This window comes from Oncorhynchus mykiss, chromosome 13 (assembly GCF_057628025.1).
Source record: "Oncorhynchus mykiss isolate SJ-2025 chromosome 13, ASM5762802v1, whole genome shotgun sequence".
NCBI classification, from domain to species: Eukaryota; Metazoa; Chordata; class Actinopteri; order Salmoniformes; family Salmonidae; genus Oncorhynchus; species Oncorhynchus mykiss.
Window position 1 is genome coordinate 74,616,371 of NC_143034.1, and position 16,881 is coordinate 74,633,251.

Sequence of the window (16,881 nt, forward strand, 5' to 3'; positions counted from 1 at the left end):
AGAGACAGAGAAGAGAGAGACAGACAGAGACAGAGAAGAGAGAGACAGAGAAGAGAGAGACAGAGACAGAGAAGAGAGAGACAGAGAAGAGAGAGACAGAGAAGAGCGAGACCGAGACAGAGAAAAAAAAGAGATTGGGCAGAGCAGAGGTTAGGATCAGAGCTCCTGCATTTTTCAGCATTTTCTTTAAAAAAGATAGATTAGGAGTTAGATAAACTTGGATTTTTTGTCAGGAACACATACTGGATTCTACCCTCTTCAACATAACCCCTACTTCAAATCAAAACTTAAAACCTACAACCTGATTTTGGACGGAATTACGGAATCACCTGGAAAGTTCACAACAACCAAGGACTTATTACCCTATACAGCAAATTCTCTGGAAAACAAAAGAAACCTGAAAACACCATCCAACCAGGAACTGACTTGATACAGCTTCAACTAGCACTGACGTGTCAAGTGAGAGGTGTCAAAGCCCATTAGCCCAACAATGGCAGGAGAGTCACACAGTCTACCCCAACCAAATGGAGAGGCCTTAGAAGCTCCCTCCCGCTGTTCAGAGGTAATTAAAATACAGTACCCTTTGCATGTAAAGAATGATAAGGCAAGAAAAGACCACAAGAAGAAGCTCCTTATGGAAAATCAAGAAACACTTTTTGCTGACTATTACAAAAATGGGAACATCAGCAACCTTATCTTCCACACAGACCATCCCCTGGCATGGCACAGTGCCATATTAGCACACTACCCCTTTGTTAAGAGAGGGGGGTTAACGAGGGGTGGAAACTCAGAATACTTGATAACGAGGACTCTGAGTTAAGTAATATAAATATCTATAAATCCGGAACAGTAATGGTACAGAATAACCACAAACAGTTTCAGCTGGACTTTCACCTAATCAAAGAATTAGCCCAGCAGGAGAAGCTCTCCCTTGATAAAGATACCCCCACACCGAGCGGGTCAGACCAGACCTCTTCATTATGTAACCCCACAGATGAGCAACCCCCAGCGGCGAGTCAACCTCCCAGCACAGATTACCACTCCCTCATTGAAATGAAGGACAAATTCACCCAGCTGGAGGTAAGGCAGGTGGAGCTGGAACAGCAGGTGATTACACTTCAGTCAGCACAGACCCAGACAACAGTCCAGCACAACAACAGCCCCTTAACCAGACCCGGAGAGCTGGAGGTGGACAGAGACATATCTGCACTTTGGACAGTGGTGAGACAAATACAACAGGAGAAAGAGGAGCAGAACAGAGCACTAGAGGAGAGTATCAGACTGCTGGTGGAGGAGAGGTTGAGGGGGATGGAGGAGAGGGTGAGGGGGATGGAGGAGAAGTTGAGGGGGACGGCGTGTGACAGAGAACAACCCACTAGAGAGGTGGCCACCCCCACAGAGAAGCCAGCAGAACAGCCCACCTCAGCACCCAACAAAAGTCTCGACACCACAGCAGAACAGTCCACACCAGACCCTGACCATAGAGTCGACACCACAGCAGAACAGTCCACACCAGACCCTGACCATAGAGTCGACATCACAGCAGAACAGACAAATGAAGAACCCCAAGCCCAGAGGCTCTCACCCCCTCTGAGCACCCCCCCTGTCAGCCACCCTGATAGCCCTTTTGACAACCCCCCCACACCCACTGAGGACAAACACAAGACACAGATTGTACTACTTATGGACTCAAATGGGAAATATATAGAAGAAAAAAAACTTTTTCCCAAACACAGTGTGTCTAAACTCTGGTGTCCAAACACCCAGCGCGCCCTAGACCTTCTGTCTGAGGCCAAACTAGGCTCACCCAGCCACATAATAATACACACAGGCACAAACGACCTGAGAGCACAGCAGGAAAGAGTGGCCACAGCACTGAAGGGAGTGATTGAAAAGGCTACTTCTACTTTCCCCAACGCACAAGTGGTTATCTCCACCCTGCTACCACGAAAATACTTCCACCCTGCCACAATACAGCGGGTAAATGCAAGTATTTCCCGTGACTGTGCCTCAAAACCAAACGTTTTCCTGGCCCACCACTCCACCCTGGACTTGAACAGCCTCTATGACCAGGTCCACCTCTACAAGGCAGCAGTGCCCACCTTTGCCCGAACTCTAAAGGACATCGCTCTCAAACGTATCCCCAACACTTCACACAGGAGCAACAGATCAATAGAAACCCCATCCAGACCAGCGAGACACCCTCCCAGATCTGCAGGACCCCCGCCTGGACCTACACATAGAGGACCCACGCCAAGAGGAATTACATCCAGACCACAGTACACCCAGACACATCCACACCCCCACCCCAACCAATCAACACCCCCCCAAGTCAACCATTCCCACACCCCATTTAGGCTCCCTCAGATCAGACCTATGCCACTCCTGCCCACCCCATGCACCCCACCCCCGCAAAGAGGGCCTCAACATGGAAGCCACACATACGCCCAGGTAGTGAGCGGGCAAACAGTCCCAACCCCCACTCTCACACTCGCCCAAGCCAATGGCATGTACCAGATGCTCAGCAGGCTCTGCTCACACTTACTGGCCTGAGGCCAAACCACGACCAACAACATTGGACACTCTATGGAACAAAAAGCCTTCACTATATTAACCTGGAATATCCAAGGCCTGAGGTCATCTGCCTTTGGCCTAAAGAGCAGAAACCCGGACTTCACCAAAGAAATCGGTAATACAGACATTGTCATCCTGCAAGAAACCTGGTATAGAGGAGACGGACCCACTGGTTGCCCTCTAGGTTACAGAGAGATGGTAGTCCCATCCACCAAACTACCAGGTGTGAAACAGGGAAGGGACTCAGGGGGTATGCTAATTTGGTATAGAGCAGACCTAACTCACTCCATTAAATTAATCAAAACAGGAACATTTTACATTTGGCTAGAAATTCAAAAGGAAATTATCCTAACAGAGAAAAATGTCCTCCTGTGTGCTACCTATATCCCCCCACTAGAATCCCCATATTTTAATGAAGACAGCTTCTCCATCCTGGAGGGGGAAATCAATCATTTCCAGGCCCAGGGACATGTACTAGTCTGTGGCGACCTAAATGCCAGAACCGGACAAGAACCTGACACCCTCAGCACACAGGGGGACAAACACCTGCCTGGAGGTGACAGCATTCCCTCCCACATATGCCCCCCTAGGCACAACTATGACAACATAACCAACAAAAACGGGTCACAACTCCTGCAGCTCTGTCGCACGCTGGGTATGTACATAGTCAACGGTAGGCTTCGAGGGGACTCCTATGGTAGGTACACCTATAGCTCATCTCTTGGCAGTAGTACTGTAGACTACTTTATCACTGACCTCAACCCAGAGTCTCTCAGAGCGTTCACAGTCAGCCCACTGACACCCCTATCAGACCACAGCAAAATCACAGTCTACTTAAACAGAGCAATAATCAATCATGAGGCATCAAAGCCAAAGGAACTGAGTAACATTAAGAAATGCTATAGATGGAAGGAATGCAGTTTGGAAACCTACCAAAAAACAATTAGGCAACAACAAATTCAATCCCTTTTAGACAATTTCCTGGGTAAAACGTTCCACTGTAATAGTGAAGGTGTAAACTTGGCAGTAGAAAATCTTAACAGTATATTTGACCTCTCAGCTTCCCTATCAAATCTAAAAATCTCAAATAGAAAACCGAAGAAAATTAACAATAATGACAAATGGTTTGATGAAGAATGTAAAAATCTAAGAAAGAAATTGAGAAACCTGTCCAACCAAAAACATAGAGACCCGGAAAACCTGAGTCTACGCCTTCACTATGGTGAATCACTAAAACAATACAGAAATACACTACGGAAAAAGAAGGAACAGCATGTCAGAAATCAGCTCAATGCAATTGAAGAATCCATAGACTCTAACCACTTCTGGGAAAATTGGAAAACACTAAACAAACAACAACAAGAAGAATTATCTATCCAAAATGGAGATGTATGGGTAAACCACTTCTCCAATCTTTTTGGCTCTATAACAAAGAATAAAGAGCAAAAACATATACATGATCAAATACAGATCTTAGAATCATCTATTAAAGACTACCAGAACCCACTGGATTCTCCAATTACATTGAATGAGTTACAGGACAAAATAAAAACCCTCCAACCCAAAAAGGCCTGTGGTGTTGATGGTATCCTCAATGAAATGATCAAATATACAGACAACAAATTCCAATTGGCTATACTAAAACTCTTTAACATCATACTTAGCCCTGGCATCTTCCCCAATATTTGGAACCAAGGACTGATCACCCCAATCCACAAAAGTGGAGACAAATTTGACCCCAATAACTACCGTGGAATATGTGTCAACAGTAACCTTGGGAAAATCCTCTGCATTATTATTAACAGCAGACTCGTACATTTCCTCAATGAAAACAATGTACTGAGCAAATGTCAAATTGGCTTTTTACCAAATTACCGTACAACAGACCATGTATTCACCCTGCACACCCTAATTGACAACCAAACAAACCAAAACAAAGGCAAAGTCTTCTCATGCTTTGTTGATTTCAAAAAAGCCTTCGACTCAATCTGTCATGAGGGTCTGCTATACAAACTGATGGAAAGTGGTGTTGGGGGTAAAACATACGACATTATAAAATCCATGTACCCAAACAACAAGTGTGCGGTTAAAATTGGCAAAAAACACACACATTTCTTCACACAGGGTCGTGGGGTTAGACAGGGATGCAGCTTAAGCCCCACCCTCTTCAACATATATATCAACGAATTGGCGCGGGCACTAGAAAAGTCTGCAGCACCCGGCCTCCCCCTGCTAGAATCCGAAGTCAAATGTCTGCTGTTTGCCGATGATCTGGTGCTTCTGTCACCAACCAAGGAGGGCCTACAGCAGCACCTAGATCTTGTGCACAGATTCTGTCAGACCTGGGCCCTGACAGTAAATCTCAGTAAGACCAAAATAATGGTGTTCCAAAAAAGGTCCAGTCACCAGGACCACAAATACAAATTCCATCTAGACACTGTTGCCCTAGAGCACACAAAAAACTATACATACCTTGGCCTAAACATCAGCGCCACAGGTAACTTCCACAAAGCTGTGAACGACCTGAGAGACAAGGCAAGAAGGGCATTCTATGCCATCAAAAGAAACATAAATTTCAACATACTAATTAGGATTTGGCTAAAAATACTTGAATCAGTCATAGAGCCCATTGCCCTTTATGGTTGTGAGGTCTGGGGTCCGCTCACCAACCAAGACTTCAGAAAATGGGACAAACACCAAATTGAGACTCTGCACGCAGAATTCTGCAAAAATATCCTCCGTGTACAACGTAGAACACCAAATAATGCATGCAGAGCAGAATTAGGCCGATACCCACTAATTATCAAAATCCAGAAAAGAGCCGTTAAATTCTACAACCACCTAAAAGGAAGTGATTCACAAACCTTCCATAACAAAGCCATCACCTACAGAGAGATGAACCTGGAGAAGAGTCCCCTAAGCAAGCTGGTCCTGGGGCTCTGTTCACAAACACAAACACACCCTACAGAGCCCCAGGACAACAGCACAATTAGACCCAACCAAATCATGAGAAAACAAAAAGATAATTACTTGACACATTGGAAAGAATTAACAAAAAAACAGAGCAAACTAGAATGCTATTTGGCCCTAAACAGAGAGTACACAGCGGCAGAATACCTGACCACTGTGACTCACCCAAAATTAAGGAAAGCTTTGACTATGTACAGACTCAGTGAGCATAGCCTTGCTATTGAGAAAGGCCGCCGTAGGCAGACATGGCTCTCAAGAGAAGACAGGCTATGTGCTCACTGCCCACAAAATGAGGTGGAAACTAAGCTGCACTTCCTAACCTCCTGCCCAATGTATGACCATATTAGAGAGACATATTTCCCTCAGATTACACAGATCCACAAAGAATTCGAAAACAAATCCAAATTTGAAAAACTCCCATATCTACTGGGTGAAATTCCACAGTGTGCCATCACAGCAGCAAGATTTGTGACCTGTTGCCACGAGAAAAGGGCAACCAGTGAAGAACACACACCATTGTAAATACAACCCATATTTATGCTTATTTATTTTATCTTGTGTCCTTTAACCATTTGTACATTGTTAAAACACTATATATATATATATAATATGACATTTGTAATGTCTTTACTGTTTTGAAACCTCTGTGTGTGTAATGTTTACTGTTAATTTTTGTTGTTTTTCACTTTATATATTCACTTTGTATGTTGTCTACCTCACTTGCTTTGGCAATGTTAACACATGTTTCCCATGCCAATAAAGCCCTTGAATTGAATTGAATTGACAGAGAAGAGAGAGACAGAGAAGAGAGAGACCGAGACAGAGAAGAGAGAGACCGAGACAGAGAAGAGAGAGACAGAGAAGAGCGAGACCGAGACAGAGAAGAGAGAGACAGAGACAGAGAAGAGAGAGACAGAGAAGAGAGAGACAGAGACCGAGACAGAGAAGAGAGAGACAGAGACAGAGACCGAGACAGAGAAGAGAGAGACCGAGACCGAGACAGAGAAGAGAGAGACCGAGACAGAGAAGAGAGCGACCGAGACAGAGAAGAGAGCGACCGAGACAGAGAAGAGAGAGACAGACAGAGACATTGAGAGAGAGACAGACAGAGACAGAGAAGAGAGGCAGACAGAGACAGAGAAGAGAGAGACAGAGAGAGACAAACAGAGAGAGAGAGAGAGAGAGAGAGAGAGAGAGAGAGAGAGAAAGAGAGAGATACACAGGCGGTTAAGATAACATATTATTATAATGTAGAACTTTATACCACAGTCCTACAATACTGTAGGCAATAAAACATACATAATATTAATATCCTCTGTGTTATTTCGTCATTCAGATGAGCTTGCTGTGATTTGCCAACGTGAACTCAAATCTAATCTAACGAAGAAGTTTCAATGTGTATTTGAGGGGATCGCTAAACAAGGAAACCCAACACTTCTCAATAATATCTACACAGAGCTCTACATCACAGAGGGTGGAACAGGAGAGGTCAATAATGAACATGAGCTGAGACAGATTGAGACAACAACCAGGAAACAAGCAAGACCAGAGACTGCAATCAAATGTAACGACATCTTCAAACCCTTAACTGGACAAGACAAACGTATCAGAACTGTGCTGACAAAGGGAGTCGCTGGCATTGGAAAAACAGTCTCTGTGCAGAAGTTCATTCTGGACTGGGCTGAAGGAAAAGCAAATCAGGATGTTCAATTTGTATTTTCATTGCCTTTTCGTGAGCTGAATTTGATGAAAGGGGAAAAACACACTTTGATTGAACTTCTAAATTTCCATTTCTCAATGGAAACCAAAGAATCAAGAATCTCCAACTACGACAAGTTCAAAGTTCTGTTCATCTTTGATGGTCTGGATGAGTGCCGACTGCCCCTAGACTTCCAGAACAACAAGATCTGTTGTGACGTCACAGAGTCAACCTCAGTGGATGTTCTGCTGACAAATCTCATCAAGGGAAATCTCCTTCCCTCTGCTCTCCTCTGGATAACTGCACGACCTGCAGCAGCCAATCAGATCCCTTCAGGGTGTGTTGACCAGGTGACAGAGGTACGAGGGTTCAATGACCCACAGAAGGAGGAGTACTTCAGGAAGAGATTCAGTGATGAGGACCTGGCCAGCAGAATCATCTCACACATAAAGACATCAAGGAGCCTCCACATCATGTGCCACATTCCAGTCTTTTGTTGGATTTCTGCAACAGTCCTTGAAGACATGCTGAAACATAAGAGAGAAGAGATGCCCAAGACTCTGACTGAGATGTACACACACCTTGTGGTGTTTCATACCAAACAGAAGAATGAAAAGTATCTTGGGAAAGAAGAGACAGGTCCTCACCTCAGTAAAGAGAGCATTCTGTCACTGGGGAAACTGGCTTTTCAACAGCTTGTGAATGGCAATCTGATTTTCTACGAAGAAGACCTGAAAGAGGCTGGCATTGATGTCAATGAAGCCTCAGTGTACTCAGGATTGTGCACACAGCTCTTTAAAGAGGAATGTGGGCTGTACCAGGACAAGGTGTACTGCTTTGTGCATCTGAGCATTCAGGAGTTTCTGGCTGCTGTATATGTGTTCATCTCATTCAGCAACAACAATGAAGATTTAATGGCGAATCCTCAGTCAACTTCTAGGAACTTTTCTTTGTTGATCAGACACAAGCGTAAAGTTACTGTCTACAAGAGCGCTGTGGATGAAGCCTTACAAAGTGAGACAGGAAACCTGGACCTTTTCCTCCGTTTCCTTCTGGGCCTCTCACTGGAGTCCAATCAGAAGCACTTACGAGGTCTACTTACAATGAAAAGAAGCAGCTCACAGAGCCATGAAGAAACAGTCAAGTACATCAAGGAGAAGATCAGGGATAGTCCATCTACAGAGAGGTGCATCAATCTGTTCCACTGTCTGAATGAACTGAATGACCATTCTCTAGTGGAGGGGATCCAAAGATACCTGAGATCAGGAAATGTCTCCAGTGATGAACTCTTACCTGCACAGTGGTCAGCTCTGGTCTTTGTGTTGCTGACTTCAGAAAAGGAGCTGGATGTGTTTGACCTCAAGAAATACTCCAGATCAGAGGAAGGTCTTCTGAGGCTGCTGCCAGTGGTCAAAGTCTCCAGAGCTGCTCTGTGAGTACATCAAATTACTTTTAAGAACTAATCATCAGGAAGAAATATTCGCTTTAGAGAAAAACACATTGAATGAGTGTATTGCTGTTCACATTAGTATAACAATATGACCATACAATTATAAGAGACAGAATATTAATCTATATGTTGATTGAGAGAATAAACCAAATGCATCTGCCATTGTCCTTCTACACTACTGGTGTTACATTAATAGTGTGTTCGTGAAATCATGATGATCTCTTTATCAGGCTGTCAGGCTGTGGAATCACAGAGGAAGGATGTGCTTCTCTGGTCTCAGCTCTGAAGTCAAACCCCTCACACCTGAGAGAGCTGGATCTGAGTAACAATGACCTGAAGGATTCAGGAGTGAAGCTGCTCTCTGCTGGACTGGGGAATCCCCACTGTAAACTGGAGACTCTGAGGTCAGTATTCTTGTCGTTTCTCAACAAGTGATAACTGTTCACCAGATCCACATTTGTTTACCAGGCACATAGTCCACACCGTACGTGTTTGGACAGTGAAGTTTACAGTTTTAAATTTGTCGCTATGCTCCAGCATTTTAGGATTTGAGATAGAATGTTTCATATTAGGCGACTGTAAAGAATGTCACCTTTAATTTGAGGTTAATGGTGAGAGTTTGGCATGTTTCGTTGTTCACTGTAACTGTCTCACTAATTGTTATTCATGAGTCATTCATGATCTTTCTTAATCATGGCATCATCAGGATTAATTTAATAATAGTAACAATTACTATTGTGCAAAACAAAAACACAACCAAATCAAGCTTGATGTATTCATTGTGTGCAAGGAACATGGGACAATATACTAATCTTTTGACTATTTTAATGCACTATAATTAGATTGGTCAGAATACTTATGACTTCTTCAACTGGGGGGACTAAATACATAAAGGGCTTTCATTTCCAAAGGGTGAAACAGATATGTATGAAACGACACTCAAATAAAAGGTGACATTATATACTGTCACCTCTGTAACTCAATTTGACCTTTGTTAGTGTCCAGTGTGTGTGTTTGTGTGTGTGTGAGTGTCCAGTGTCTGTGTTTCTGTGTGTGTGAGTATCCAGTGTGTGTGTGTGTGTCCAGTGTGTGTGTTTTTGTCTGTGTGTGTGAGTGTCCAGTGTGTGTATTTGTGTGTGTGAGTATCCAGTGTGTGTGTGAGTGTCCAGTGTGTGTATTTGTGTGTGTGTGTGAGTATCCAGTGTGTGTGTTTGTGTGTGTGAGCTTCCAGTGTGTGTGTTTGTGTGTGTGAGCTTCCAGTGTGTGTGTTTGTGTGTGTGTGAGTATCCAGTGTGTGTGTTTGTGTGTGTGAGCTTCCAGTGTGTGTGTTTGTGTGTGTGAGCTTCCAGTGTGTGTGTGTGTCCAGTGTGTGTATTTGTGAGAGTCCAGTGTGTGTGTGTGTGTGTGTGTGTGTGTGTGTGTGTGTGTGTGTGTGTGTGTGTGTGTGTGTGTGTGTGTCCACTGGGTACACACACACACACACACTCTGGACACATATACACACCAGACACATACACACACTAGACACAAAAACACACTGAAAATACACACACACTGGACACACACACTGGACACACACACACACACACACACACACATATACTAGACACATAAACACACTGAAAAAAACACACACATAGAGGACACACAAACACAAAAACACTGGAAACACGTGAACACACACACACACCCTTGACACACACACACACACTAAACACACAAACAATGGATACAAACTGGATACAAACTGGACACAAACTGGACACACACACACACACACACTCTGGACATCCTCACAGGACATACTCACTGGACACACACAGTAGACATACACACAAACAATGGACACACACAAATACACTGTGTGTGTGTGTGTGTGTGTGTGTGTGTGTGTGTGTGTGTGTGTGTGTGTGTGTGTGGGTCCAGGACACACACAATGGACACACACACACACACGCACTGGACGAACTCACATACCCCGGACACAAACACACACACACTGTACACGCACATACACGCACATACACACACACACACACACACACTGGACACACACACACACTGGACACATATACACTAGACACATACACACACTAGACACAAAAACACACTGAAAACTCACACACACACAGTGGACACACACACACACACCAGAAACACACTGGACACACACACACTGGACACACACACACAAGTCTATATACAGTGAGTGCAAATTAGGTAAGATAAGGGAGTTAAGGCAATAAATATGCCATGGTGGCGAAGTAATTACAATATAGCATTTAAACACTGGAGTGAGAGATGTGCAGGAGATGAATATGCAAGTAGAGATACTGAGGTGCAAAGGAGGAAGATAAATAAATAAATACAGTGTGGGGATGAGGTAGTTGGGCTGTTTACAGATGGGCTATGTACAGGTGCAGTGATCTGTGAGCTGCTCTGACAGCTGGTGCTTAAAGTTAGTGAGGGAGGTAAGAGTCGACAGCTTCAGAGATGTTTGCAGTTCGTTCCAGTCATTGGCAGCAGAGAACTGGAAGGAAAGATGACCAAAGGAGGAATTGGCTTTGGGGGTGACCAGTGAGATATACCTGCTGGAGCGCGTGCTACGAGTGGGTGCTGCTATGGTGACCAGTGAGCTGAGATAAGGGGGGACTTTACCTACCAGAGACTTGTAGATGACCTGGAGCCAGTGAGTTTGGTGATGAGTATGAAGCGAGTGGTGGGTAGTATATGGGGCTTTGGTGACAAAACGGATGGCACTGTGATAACAAACTGGATGTAGTCTGAGTACTGTGTTGGAGGCAATTTTATAGATGACATCACCAAAGTAGAGGATCAGTAGGATGGTCAGTTTTACGGGGGTAAGTTTGGCAGAATGGAACATTTGATCTAAAATGCTTGAATATATTGATGATCTTTATGGCCTTCCTGTAATATCGGGTGGTGTAGGTGTCCTGGAGGGCAGGTAGTTTGCCCCCGGTGATGCGTTGTGCAGACCTCACTACCCTCTGGAGAGCCTTACGGTTGTGGGCGGAGCAGTTGCCGTACCAGGCGATGATACAGCCCGCCAGGATGCTCTCGATTGTGCATCTGTAGAAGTTTGTGAGTGCTTTTGGTGACAAGCCGAATTTCTTCCGCCTCCTGAGGTTGAAGAGGCGCTGCTGCGCCTTCTTCACGATGCTGTCTGTGTGGGTGGACCAATTCAGTTTGTCTGTGATGTGTATGCCGAGGAACATAAAACTTGCTACCCTCTCCACTACTGTTCCATCGATGTGGATAGGGGGGTGTTCCCTCTGCTGTTTCCTGAAGTCCACAATCATCTCCTTAGTTTTGTTGACGTTGAGTGTGAGGTTATTTTCCTGACACCAAATTAGCAAATTGGAGTGGGTCTAGGGTGTCAAGTAGGGTGGAGGTGATATGGTCCTTGACTAGTCTCTCAAAGCACTTCATGACGACGGAAGTGAGTGCTACCTTAGCTTTCTTGGGAACAGGAACAATGGTGGCCCTCTTGAAGCATGTGGGAACAGCAGACTGGGATAGGGATTGATTGAATATGTCCGTAAACACACCAGCCAGCTGGTCTGCGCATGCTCTGAGGGCGCGGCTGGGATGCCGTCTGGGCCTGCAGCCTTGCGAGGGTTAACACGTTTAAACGTTTTACTCACCTCGGCTGCAGTGAAGGAGAGGCCACATGTTTTGGTTGCAGGCCGTGTCAGTGGCACTGTATTGTCCTCAAAGCGGGCAAAAAAGTGATTTAGTCTGCCTGGGAGCAAGACATCCTGGTCCGTGACGGGGCTGGTTTTCTTCCTGTAGTCCGTGATTGACTGTAGACCCTGCCACATACCTCTTGTGTCTGAGCCGTTGAATTGAGATTCTACTTTGTCTCTATACTGACGCTTAGCTTGTTTGATTGCCTTGCGGAGGGAATAGCTACACTGTTTGTATTCGGTCATGTTTCCGGTCACCTTGCCCTGATTAAAAGCAGTGGTTCGCGCTTTCAGTTTCACACAAATGCTGCCATCAATCCATGGTTTCTGGTTTGGGAATGTTTTAATCGTTGCTATGGGAACGACATCTTCAACGCACGTTCTAATGAACTCGCTCACCGAATCAGCGTATTCGTCAATGTTGTTGTCTGACGCAATAGTCCCAGTCCACGTGATGGAAGCAGTCTTGGAGTGTGGAATCAGATTGGTCGGACCAGCGTTGAACAGACCTCAGCGTGGGAGCTTCTTGTTTTAGTTTCTGTCTGTAGGCAGGGATCAACAAAATGGAGTCGTGGTCAGGTTTTCCAAAGGAGGTCTTATATGCGACGCGGAAGTTAGAATAGCAGTGATCCAAGGTTTTGCCAGCCCTGGTTGCGCAATCGATATGCTGATACAATTTAGGGAGTCTTGTTTTCAGATTAGCCTTGTTAAAATCCCCAGCTACAATGAATGCAGCCTCAGGATGTATGGATTCCAGTTTGCACAGAGTCAAATAAAGTTCATTCAGAGCCATCGATGTGTCTGCTTGGGGGGGAATATATACGGCTGTGATTATAATCGAAGAGAATTCCCTTGGTAAATAATGCGGTCGACATTTGATTGTGAGGAATTCTAAAATCAGGTGAACAGAAGGACTTGAGTTCCTGTATGCTTTTGTGACCACACCACGTCTCGTTAGCCATAAGGCATACGCCCCCGCCCCTCTTCTTACTAGAAAGATGTTTGTTTCTGTCGGCGCGATGCGTGGAGAAACCAGCTGGCTGCACCGACTCCGATTGCGTCTCTCCAGTGAGCCATGTTTCCGTGAAGCAAAGAACGTTACAGTCTCTGATGTCCCTCTGGAATGCTACCCTTGCTCGGATTTCATCAACCTTGTTGTCAAGAGACTGGACATTGGCGAGAAGTATACTGGGGAGTGGTGCACGATGTGCCCGTCTCCGGAGTCTGACCAGAAGACCGCTACGTTTCCCTTTTTTACGAAGTCGTTTTTTTGGGTCGCCGATCCATTCCGTTGTCCTGGGTGAAAGGCAGAACACAGGATCCGCTTCGCGAAAGTCATATTCTTGGTCGTACTGATGGTGAGTTGACGCTGCTCTTATATTCAGTAGTTCTTCTCGACTGTATGTAATGAAACCTAAGATGAAACCTGGGATACCAATGTAAGAAATAACACGTACAAAGACAAAAAACTGCATAGTTTCCTAGGAACGCGAAGCGAGGCGGCCATCTCTGTCGGCGCACGGTGTTGCTTCACTGTCAAAACAGATATGGGACTGCATACTAAATACAATCTAAATCTGATACCTTTTTTAACTGGTCTGGTCAAATATTTGTGCTTTATATTTTTCTCCCTATAATTTCTGATAATGATGCATTCATTTCTGAATAGATATTGCAGGTTTCAGGACACTGACATATCTGAATATGTTGAAAAAATACACGGCCACTATTTTCACCACTAAAGAATAGCAGTGTGATTTTAATATGATTTGACTCTTTGCAGGCTGTCACGCTGTCTAGTCACAGAGGAAGGCTGTTCTTCTCTGGTCTCAGCTTTGAGGTTAAATCCCTCACACCTGAGAGAGCTGGACCTGAGCTACAATCACCCAGGAGACTCAGGAGTCAGACTGCTCTCTGCTAGACTGAAGGATCCACACTGCAGACTGCAGAAACTCAAGTATGTAGAGGGTTTATGTCAATGTTCATATCAGACATGTTTGAGTTATCAGGCTAGTTAAGACAAACATTCTTATCATAATGTGTGTGTGTGTGTGTGTGTGTGTATCCCTCAATGACTGTCTGTTCTCCTGCTTACCGCTACAGTGTGGAACATGGTGGAGAGTACACAATGAAACCTGGGCTTAGAAAATGTGAGTGTTGACTGCTGTGAAGAATATGACTAAGAATAAGTCTTAATTCAAGTTAAGTCAAAGACATACATCATTACTTACTTGGTCATATTACATTTAAGCTGTAGTTCTACAGAAGCAGAAATCAGGGACAACAAAGTTTAGAAATAATTGCTTTGACAATGTGTGTGTCTGTGTGTGGCGTGTTCGTGATCGTGTTACATTAGAAATGTGTGTGTGTGTGTGTGTAATTAATTAATGGGAATAAGTGTGTTTTATATTATCATACAGTATAACATATGATCATTCAACAAGTCTCAAGTTACCTTAACTTCTCCTGTTGATACCTTCTCCTGTTGATACCTAGACACATCTACATTAAATGAATTAGTGAAAAGTGAGTTAACATTCTAATGTGAATGATAATGATTTCTAATATTGTGTCTGGTTTTATCCATCAGATACCTGTGATCTCACACTGGACCCAAACACAGTAAACAGAAAACTCTCTCTGTCTGGGGATAACAGAAAGGTGACATGGAGGACAGAGGAGCAGCCGTATCCTGATCACCCAGAGAGATTTGAGGACTGGGCACAGGTGCTGTGTAGAGAGGGTCTGACTGGGCGCTGTTACTGGGAGGTCGAGTGGAGTGGGAGTGGGGCTGATATAGGAGTGACATATAAAGGAATCAGCAGGAAAGGAAACGGTTATAACTGTGTCTTTGGATACAATGGCAAGTCCTGGAATCTGCAATGCTCTGACAACAGTTACTGTGCCTTACACAATGATGATCCCATATACCAAACATATGTCAGGCATATAGACATCCCCTTCTCCAGCTTCCACAGAGTAGGAGTGTATCTGGACTGGCCAGCCGGCACTCTGTCCTTCTACTTTGTCTCCTCTGACACACTGACCCACCTGCACACATTCTACACCACATTCACCGAGCCCCTCTATCCAGGGTTTAGGGTTTGGTATGATGTTAACTCCTCAGTGTCCCTGTGCAAGGTGGTCACTGTGCGAAACATCATGTTTCACTCTAATCATGTGTTTTATGTTTGATCACAATATGACATTTAAATACATGGAGGAACACACACACCAGTTTGGACCAGTTTATTCCTGGAAATAATAACCATGGTAACTCTGTGTCTGTATCTTTCTGTGATCCTGGGGCCTGTGAGAGCACACACACAGACACACATACACAAACTGGACACACACACACCGGGGACACACACACACACACAATTCTACATGGATATAATGTACTTTTCATAATAAAAAATTGCTTCCCCCAATCATCGCAAGTTGACATTTGACATTAATCTTTCCCTGGAGGCAGACTTGCGCGATTTCCTCTAGATATGCCAGCTGAAAAGGAAAGGTAAGGGATCAACCAGGTCCTACATAAAGACAAAAAAAATAAAAATAAAAATCACAAATGTTTACGATATAATTTTGACTTTGCAGCTGATTAAGATTCTGATTGAATTTCACTGCTTATCTTTGCTATGATGTTTTAGAAGCATTTTGTGTTGTGCATAATGTTAAAAACTCCATAGGTAGGATAGATAGCTAAATTGGATACTGGTAGCTAGCTAAATTGGATACTGGTAGCTAGCTAAATTAGATACTGGTAGCTAGCTAAATTGGATACTGGTAGCTAGCTAAATTGGATACTGGTAGCTAGCTAAATTGGATACTGGTAGCTAGCTAAATTGGATATTGGTAGCTAGCTAAATTGGATATTGGTAGCTAGCTAAATTGGATATTGGTAGCTAGCTAAATTGGATACTGGTAGCTAGCTAAATTAGATATTGGTAGCTAGCTAAATTAGATATTGGTAGCTAGCTAAATTAGATATTGGTAGCTAGCTAAATTAGATACTGGTAGCTAGCTAAATTACATACTGGTAGCTAGCTAAATTAGATATTGGTAGCTAGCTAAATTAGATATTGATAGCTAGCTAAATTGTAATGCAAATGTGTTTTTTTTGCGCAAGTTACATTGTGAGACATTTTGTTTAGCAGTGACGGAATTTTGAAATGCCAGCTAGGGATAGGCATTTTAAATATTTCACTTTTCAAATATGGATATCCATATGGTCCAAATAAATCGTTTTTTGGTGAACATTGTTGTTTGTTTGTTGCAAGACTAGCAGAGACAGTGTGGTGTTAGAAGGGCAGGTTAGAGTAGAAGAGACAGTTGTTGGAGACACACACACCCTGGAGACATACACACACACCCTGGACACACACACACACACCCTGGACACACACACACACACCCTGGACACACACACACCCTGGAGACACACACACACACACACACACACACACCCTGGA

The 16,881-nt window shown here is 44.1% G+C and overlaps 2 protein-coding genes across 3 annotated transcripts in view; both read left to right on the top strand.

The window, feature by feature from the left end:
* The window catches only part of LOC118938490 (NLR family CARD domain-containing protein 3-like), a 15,403-nt gene extending 985 nt beyond the window's left edge, over positions 1–14,418 (top strand). For both annotated transcript variants that reach the window (XM_090197630.1, XM_090197631.1), the window contains exons 2-4: positions 6,881–8,675; positions 8,924–9,097; positions 14,184–14,418. In XM_090197630.1, the coding sequence (XP_090053756.1) occupies positions 6,881–8,675; positions 8,924–9,097; positions 14,184–14,418 (2,204 nt within the window). The remainder of the gene's footprint in view (positions 1–6,880; positions 8,676–8,923; positions 9,098–14,183) is intronic.
* Positions 14,419–14,511: 93 nt separating this feature from the next.
* Positions 14,512–15,831, top strand: LOC149979014 (neoverrucotoxin subunit alpha-like). Its single transcript, XM_090194375.1, has 2 exons — positions 14,512–14,521; positions 14,991–15,831. Exons 1-2 carry the CDS (start codon positions 14,512–14,514, stop codon positions 15,593–15,595), a joined length of 615 nt encoding a protein of 204 aa, XP_090050501.1. The 3' UTR covers positions 15,596–15,831.
* Positions 15,832–16,881: the final 1,050 nt, after the last annotated feature.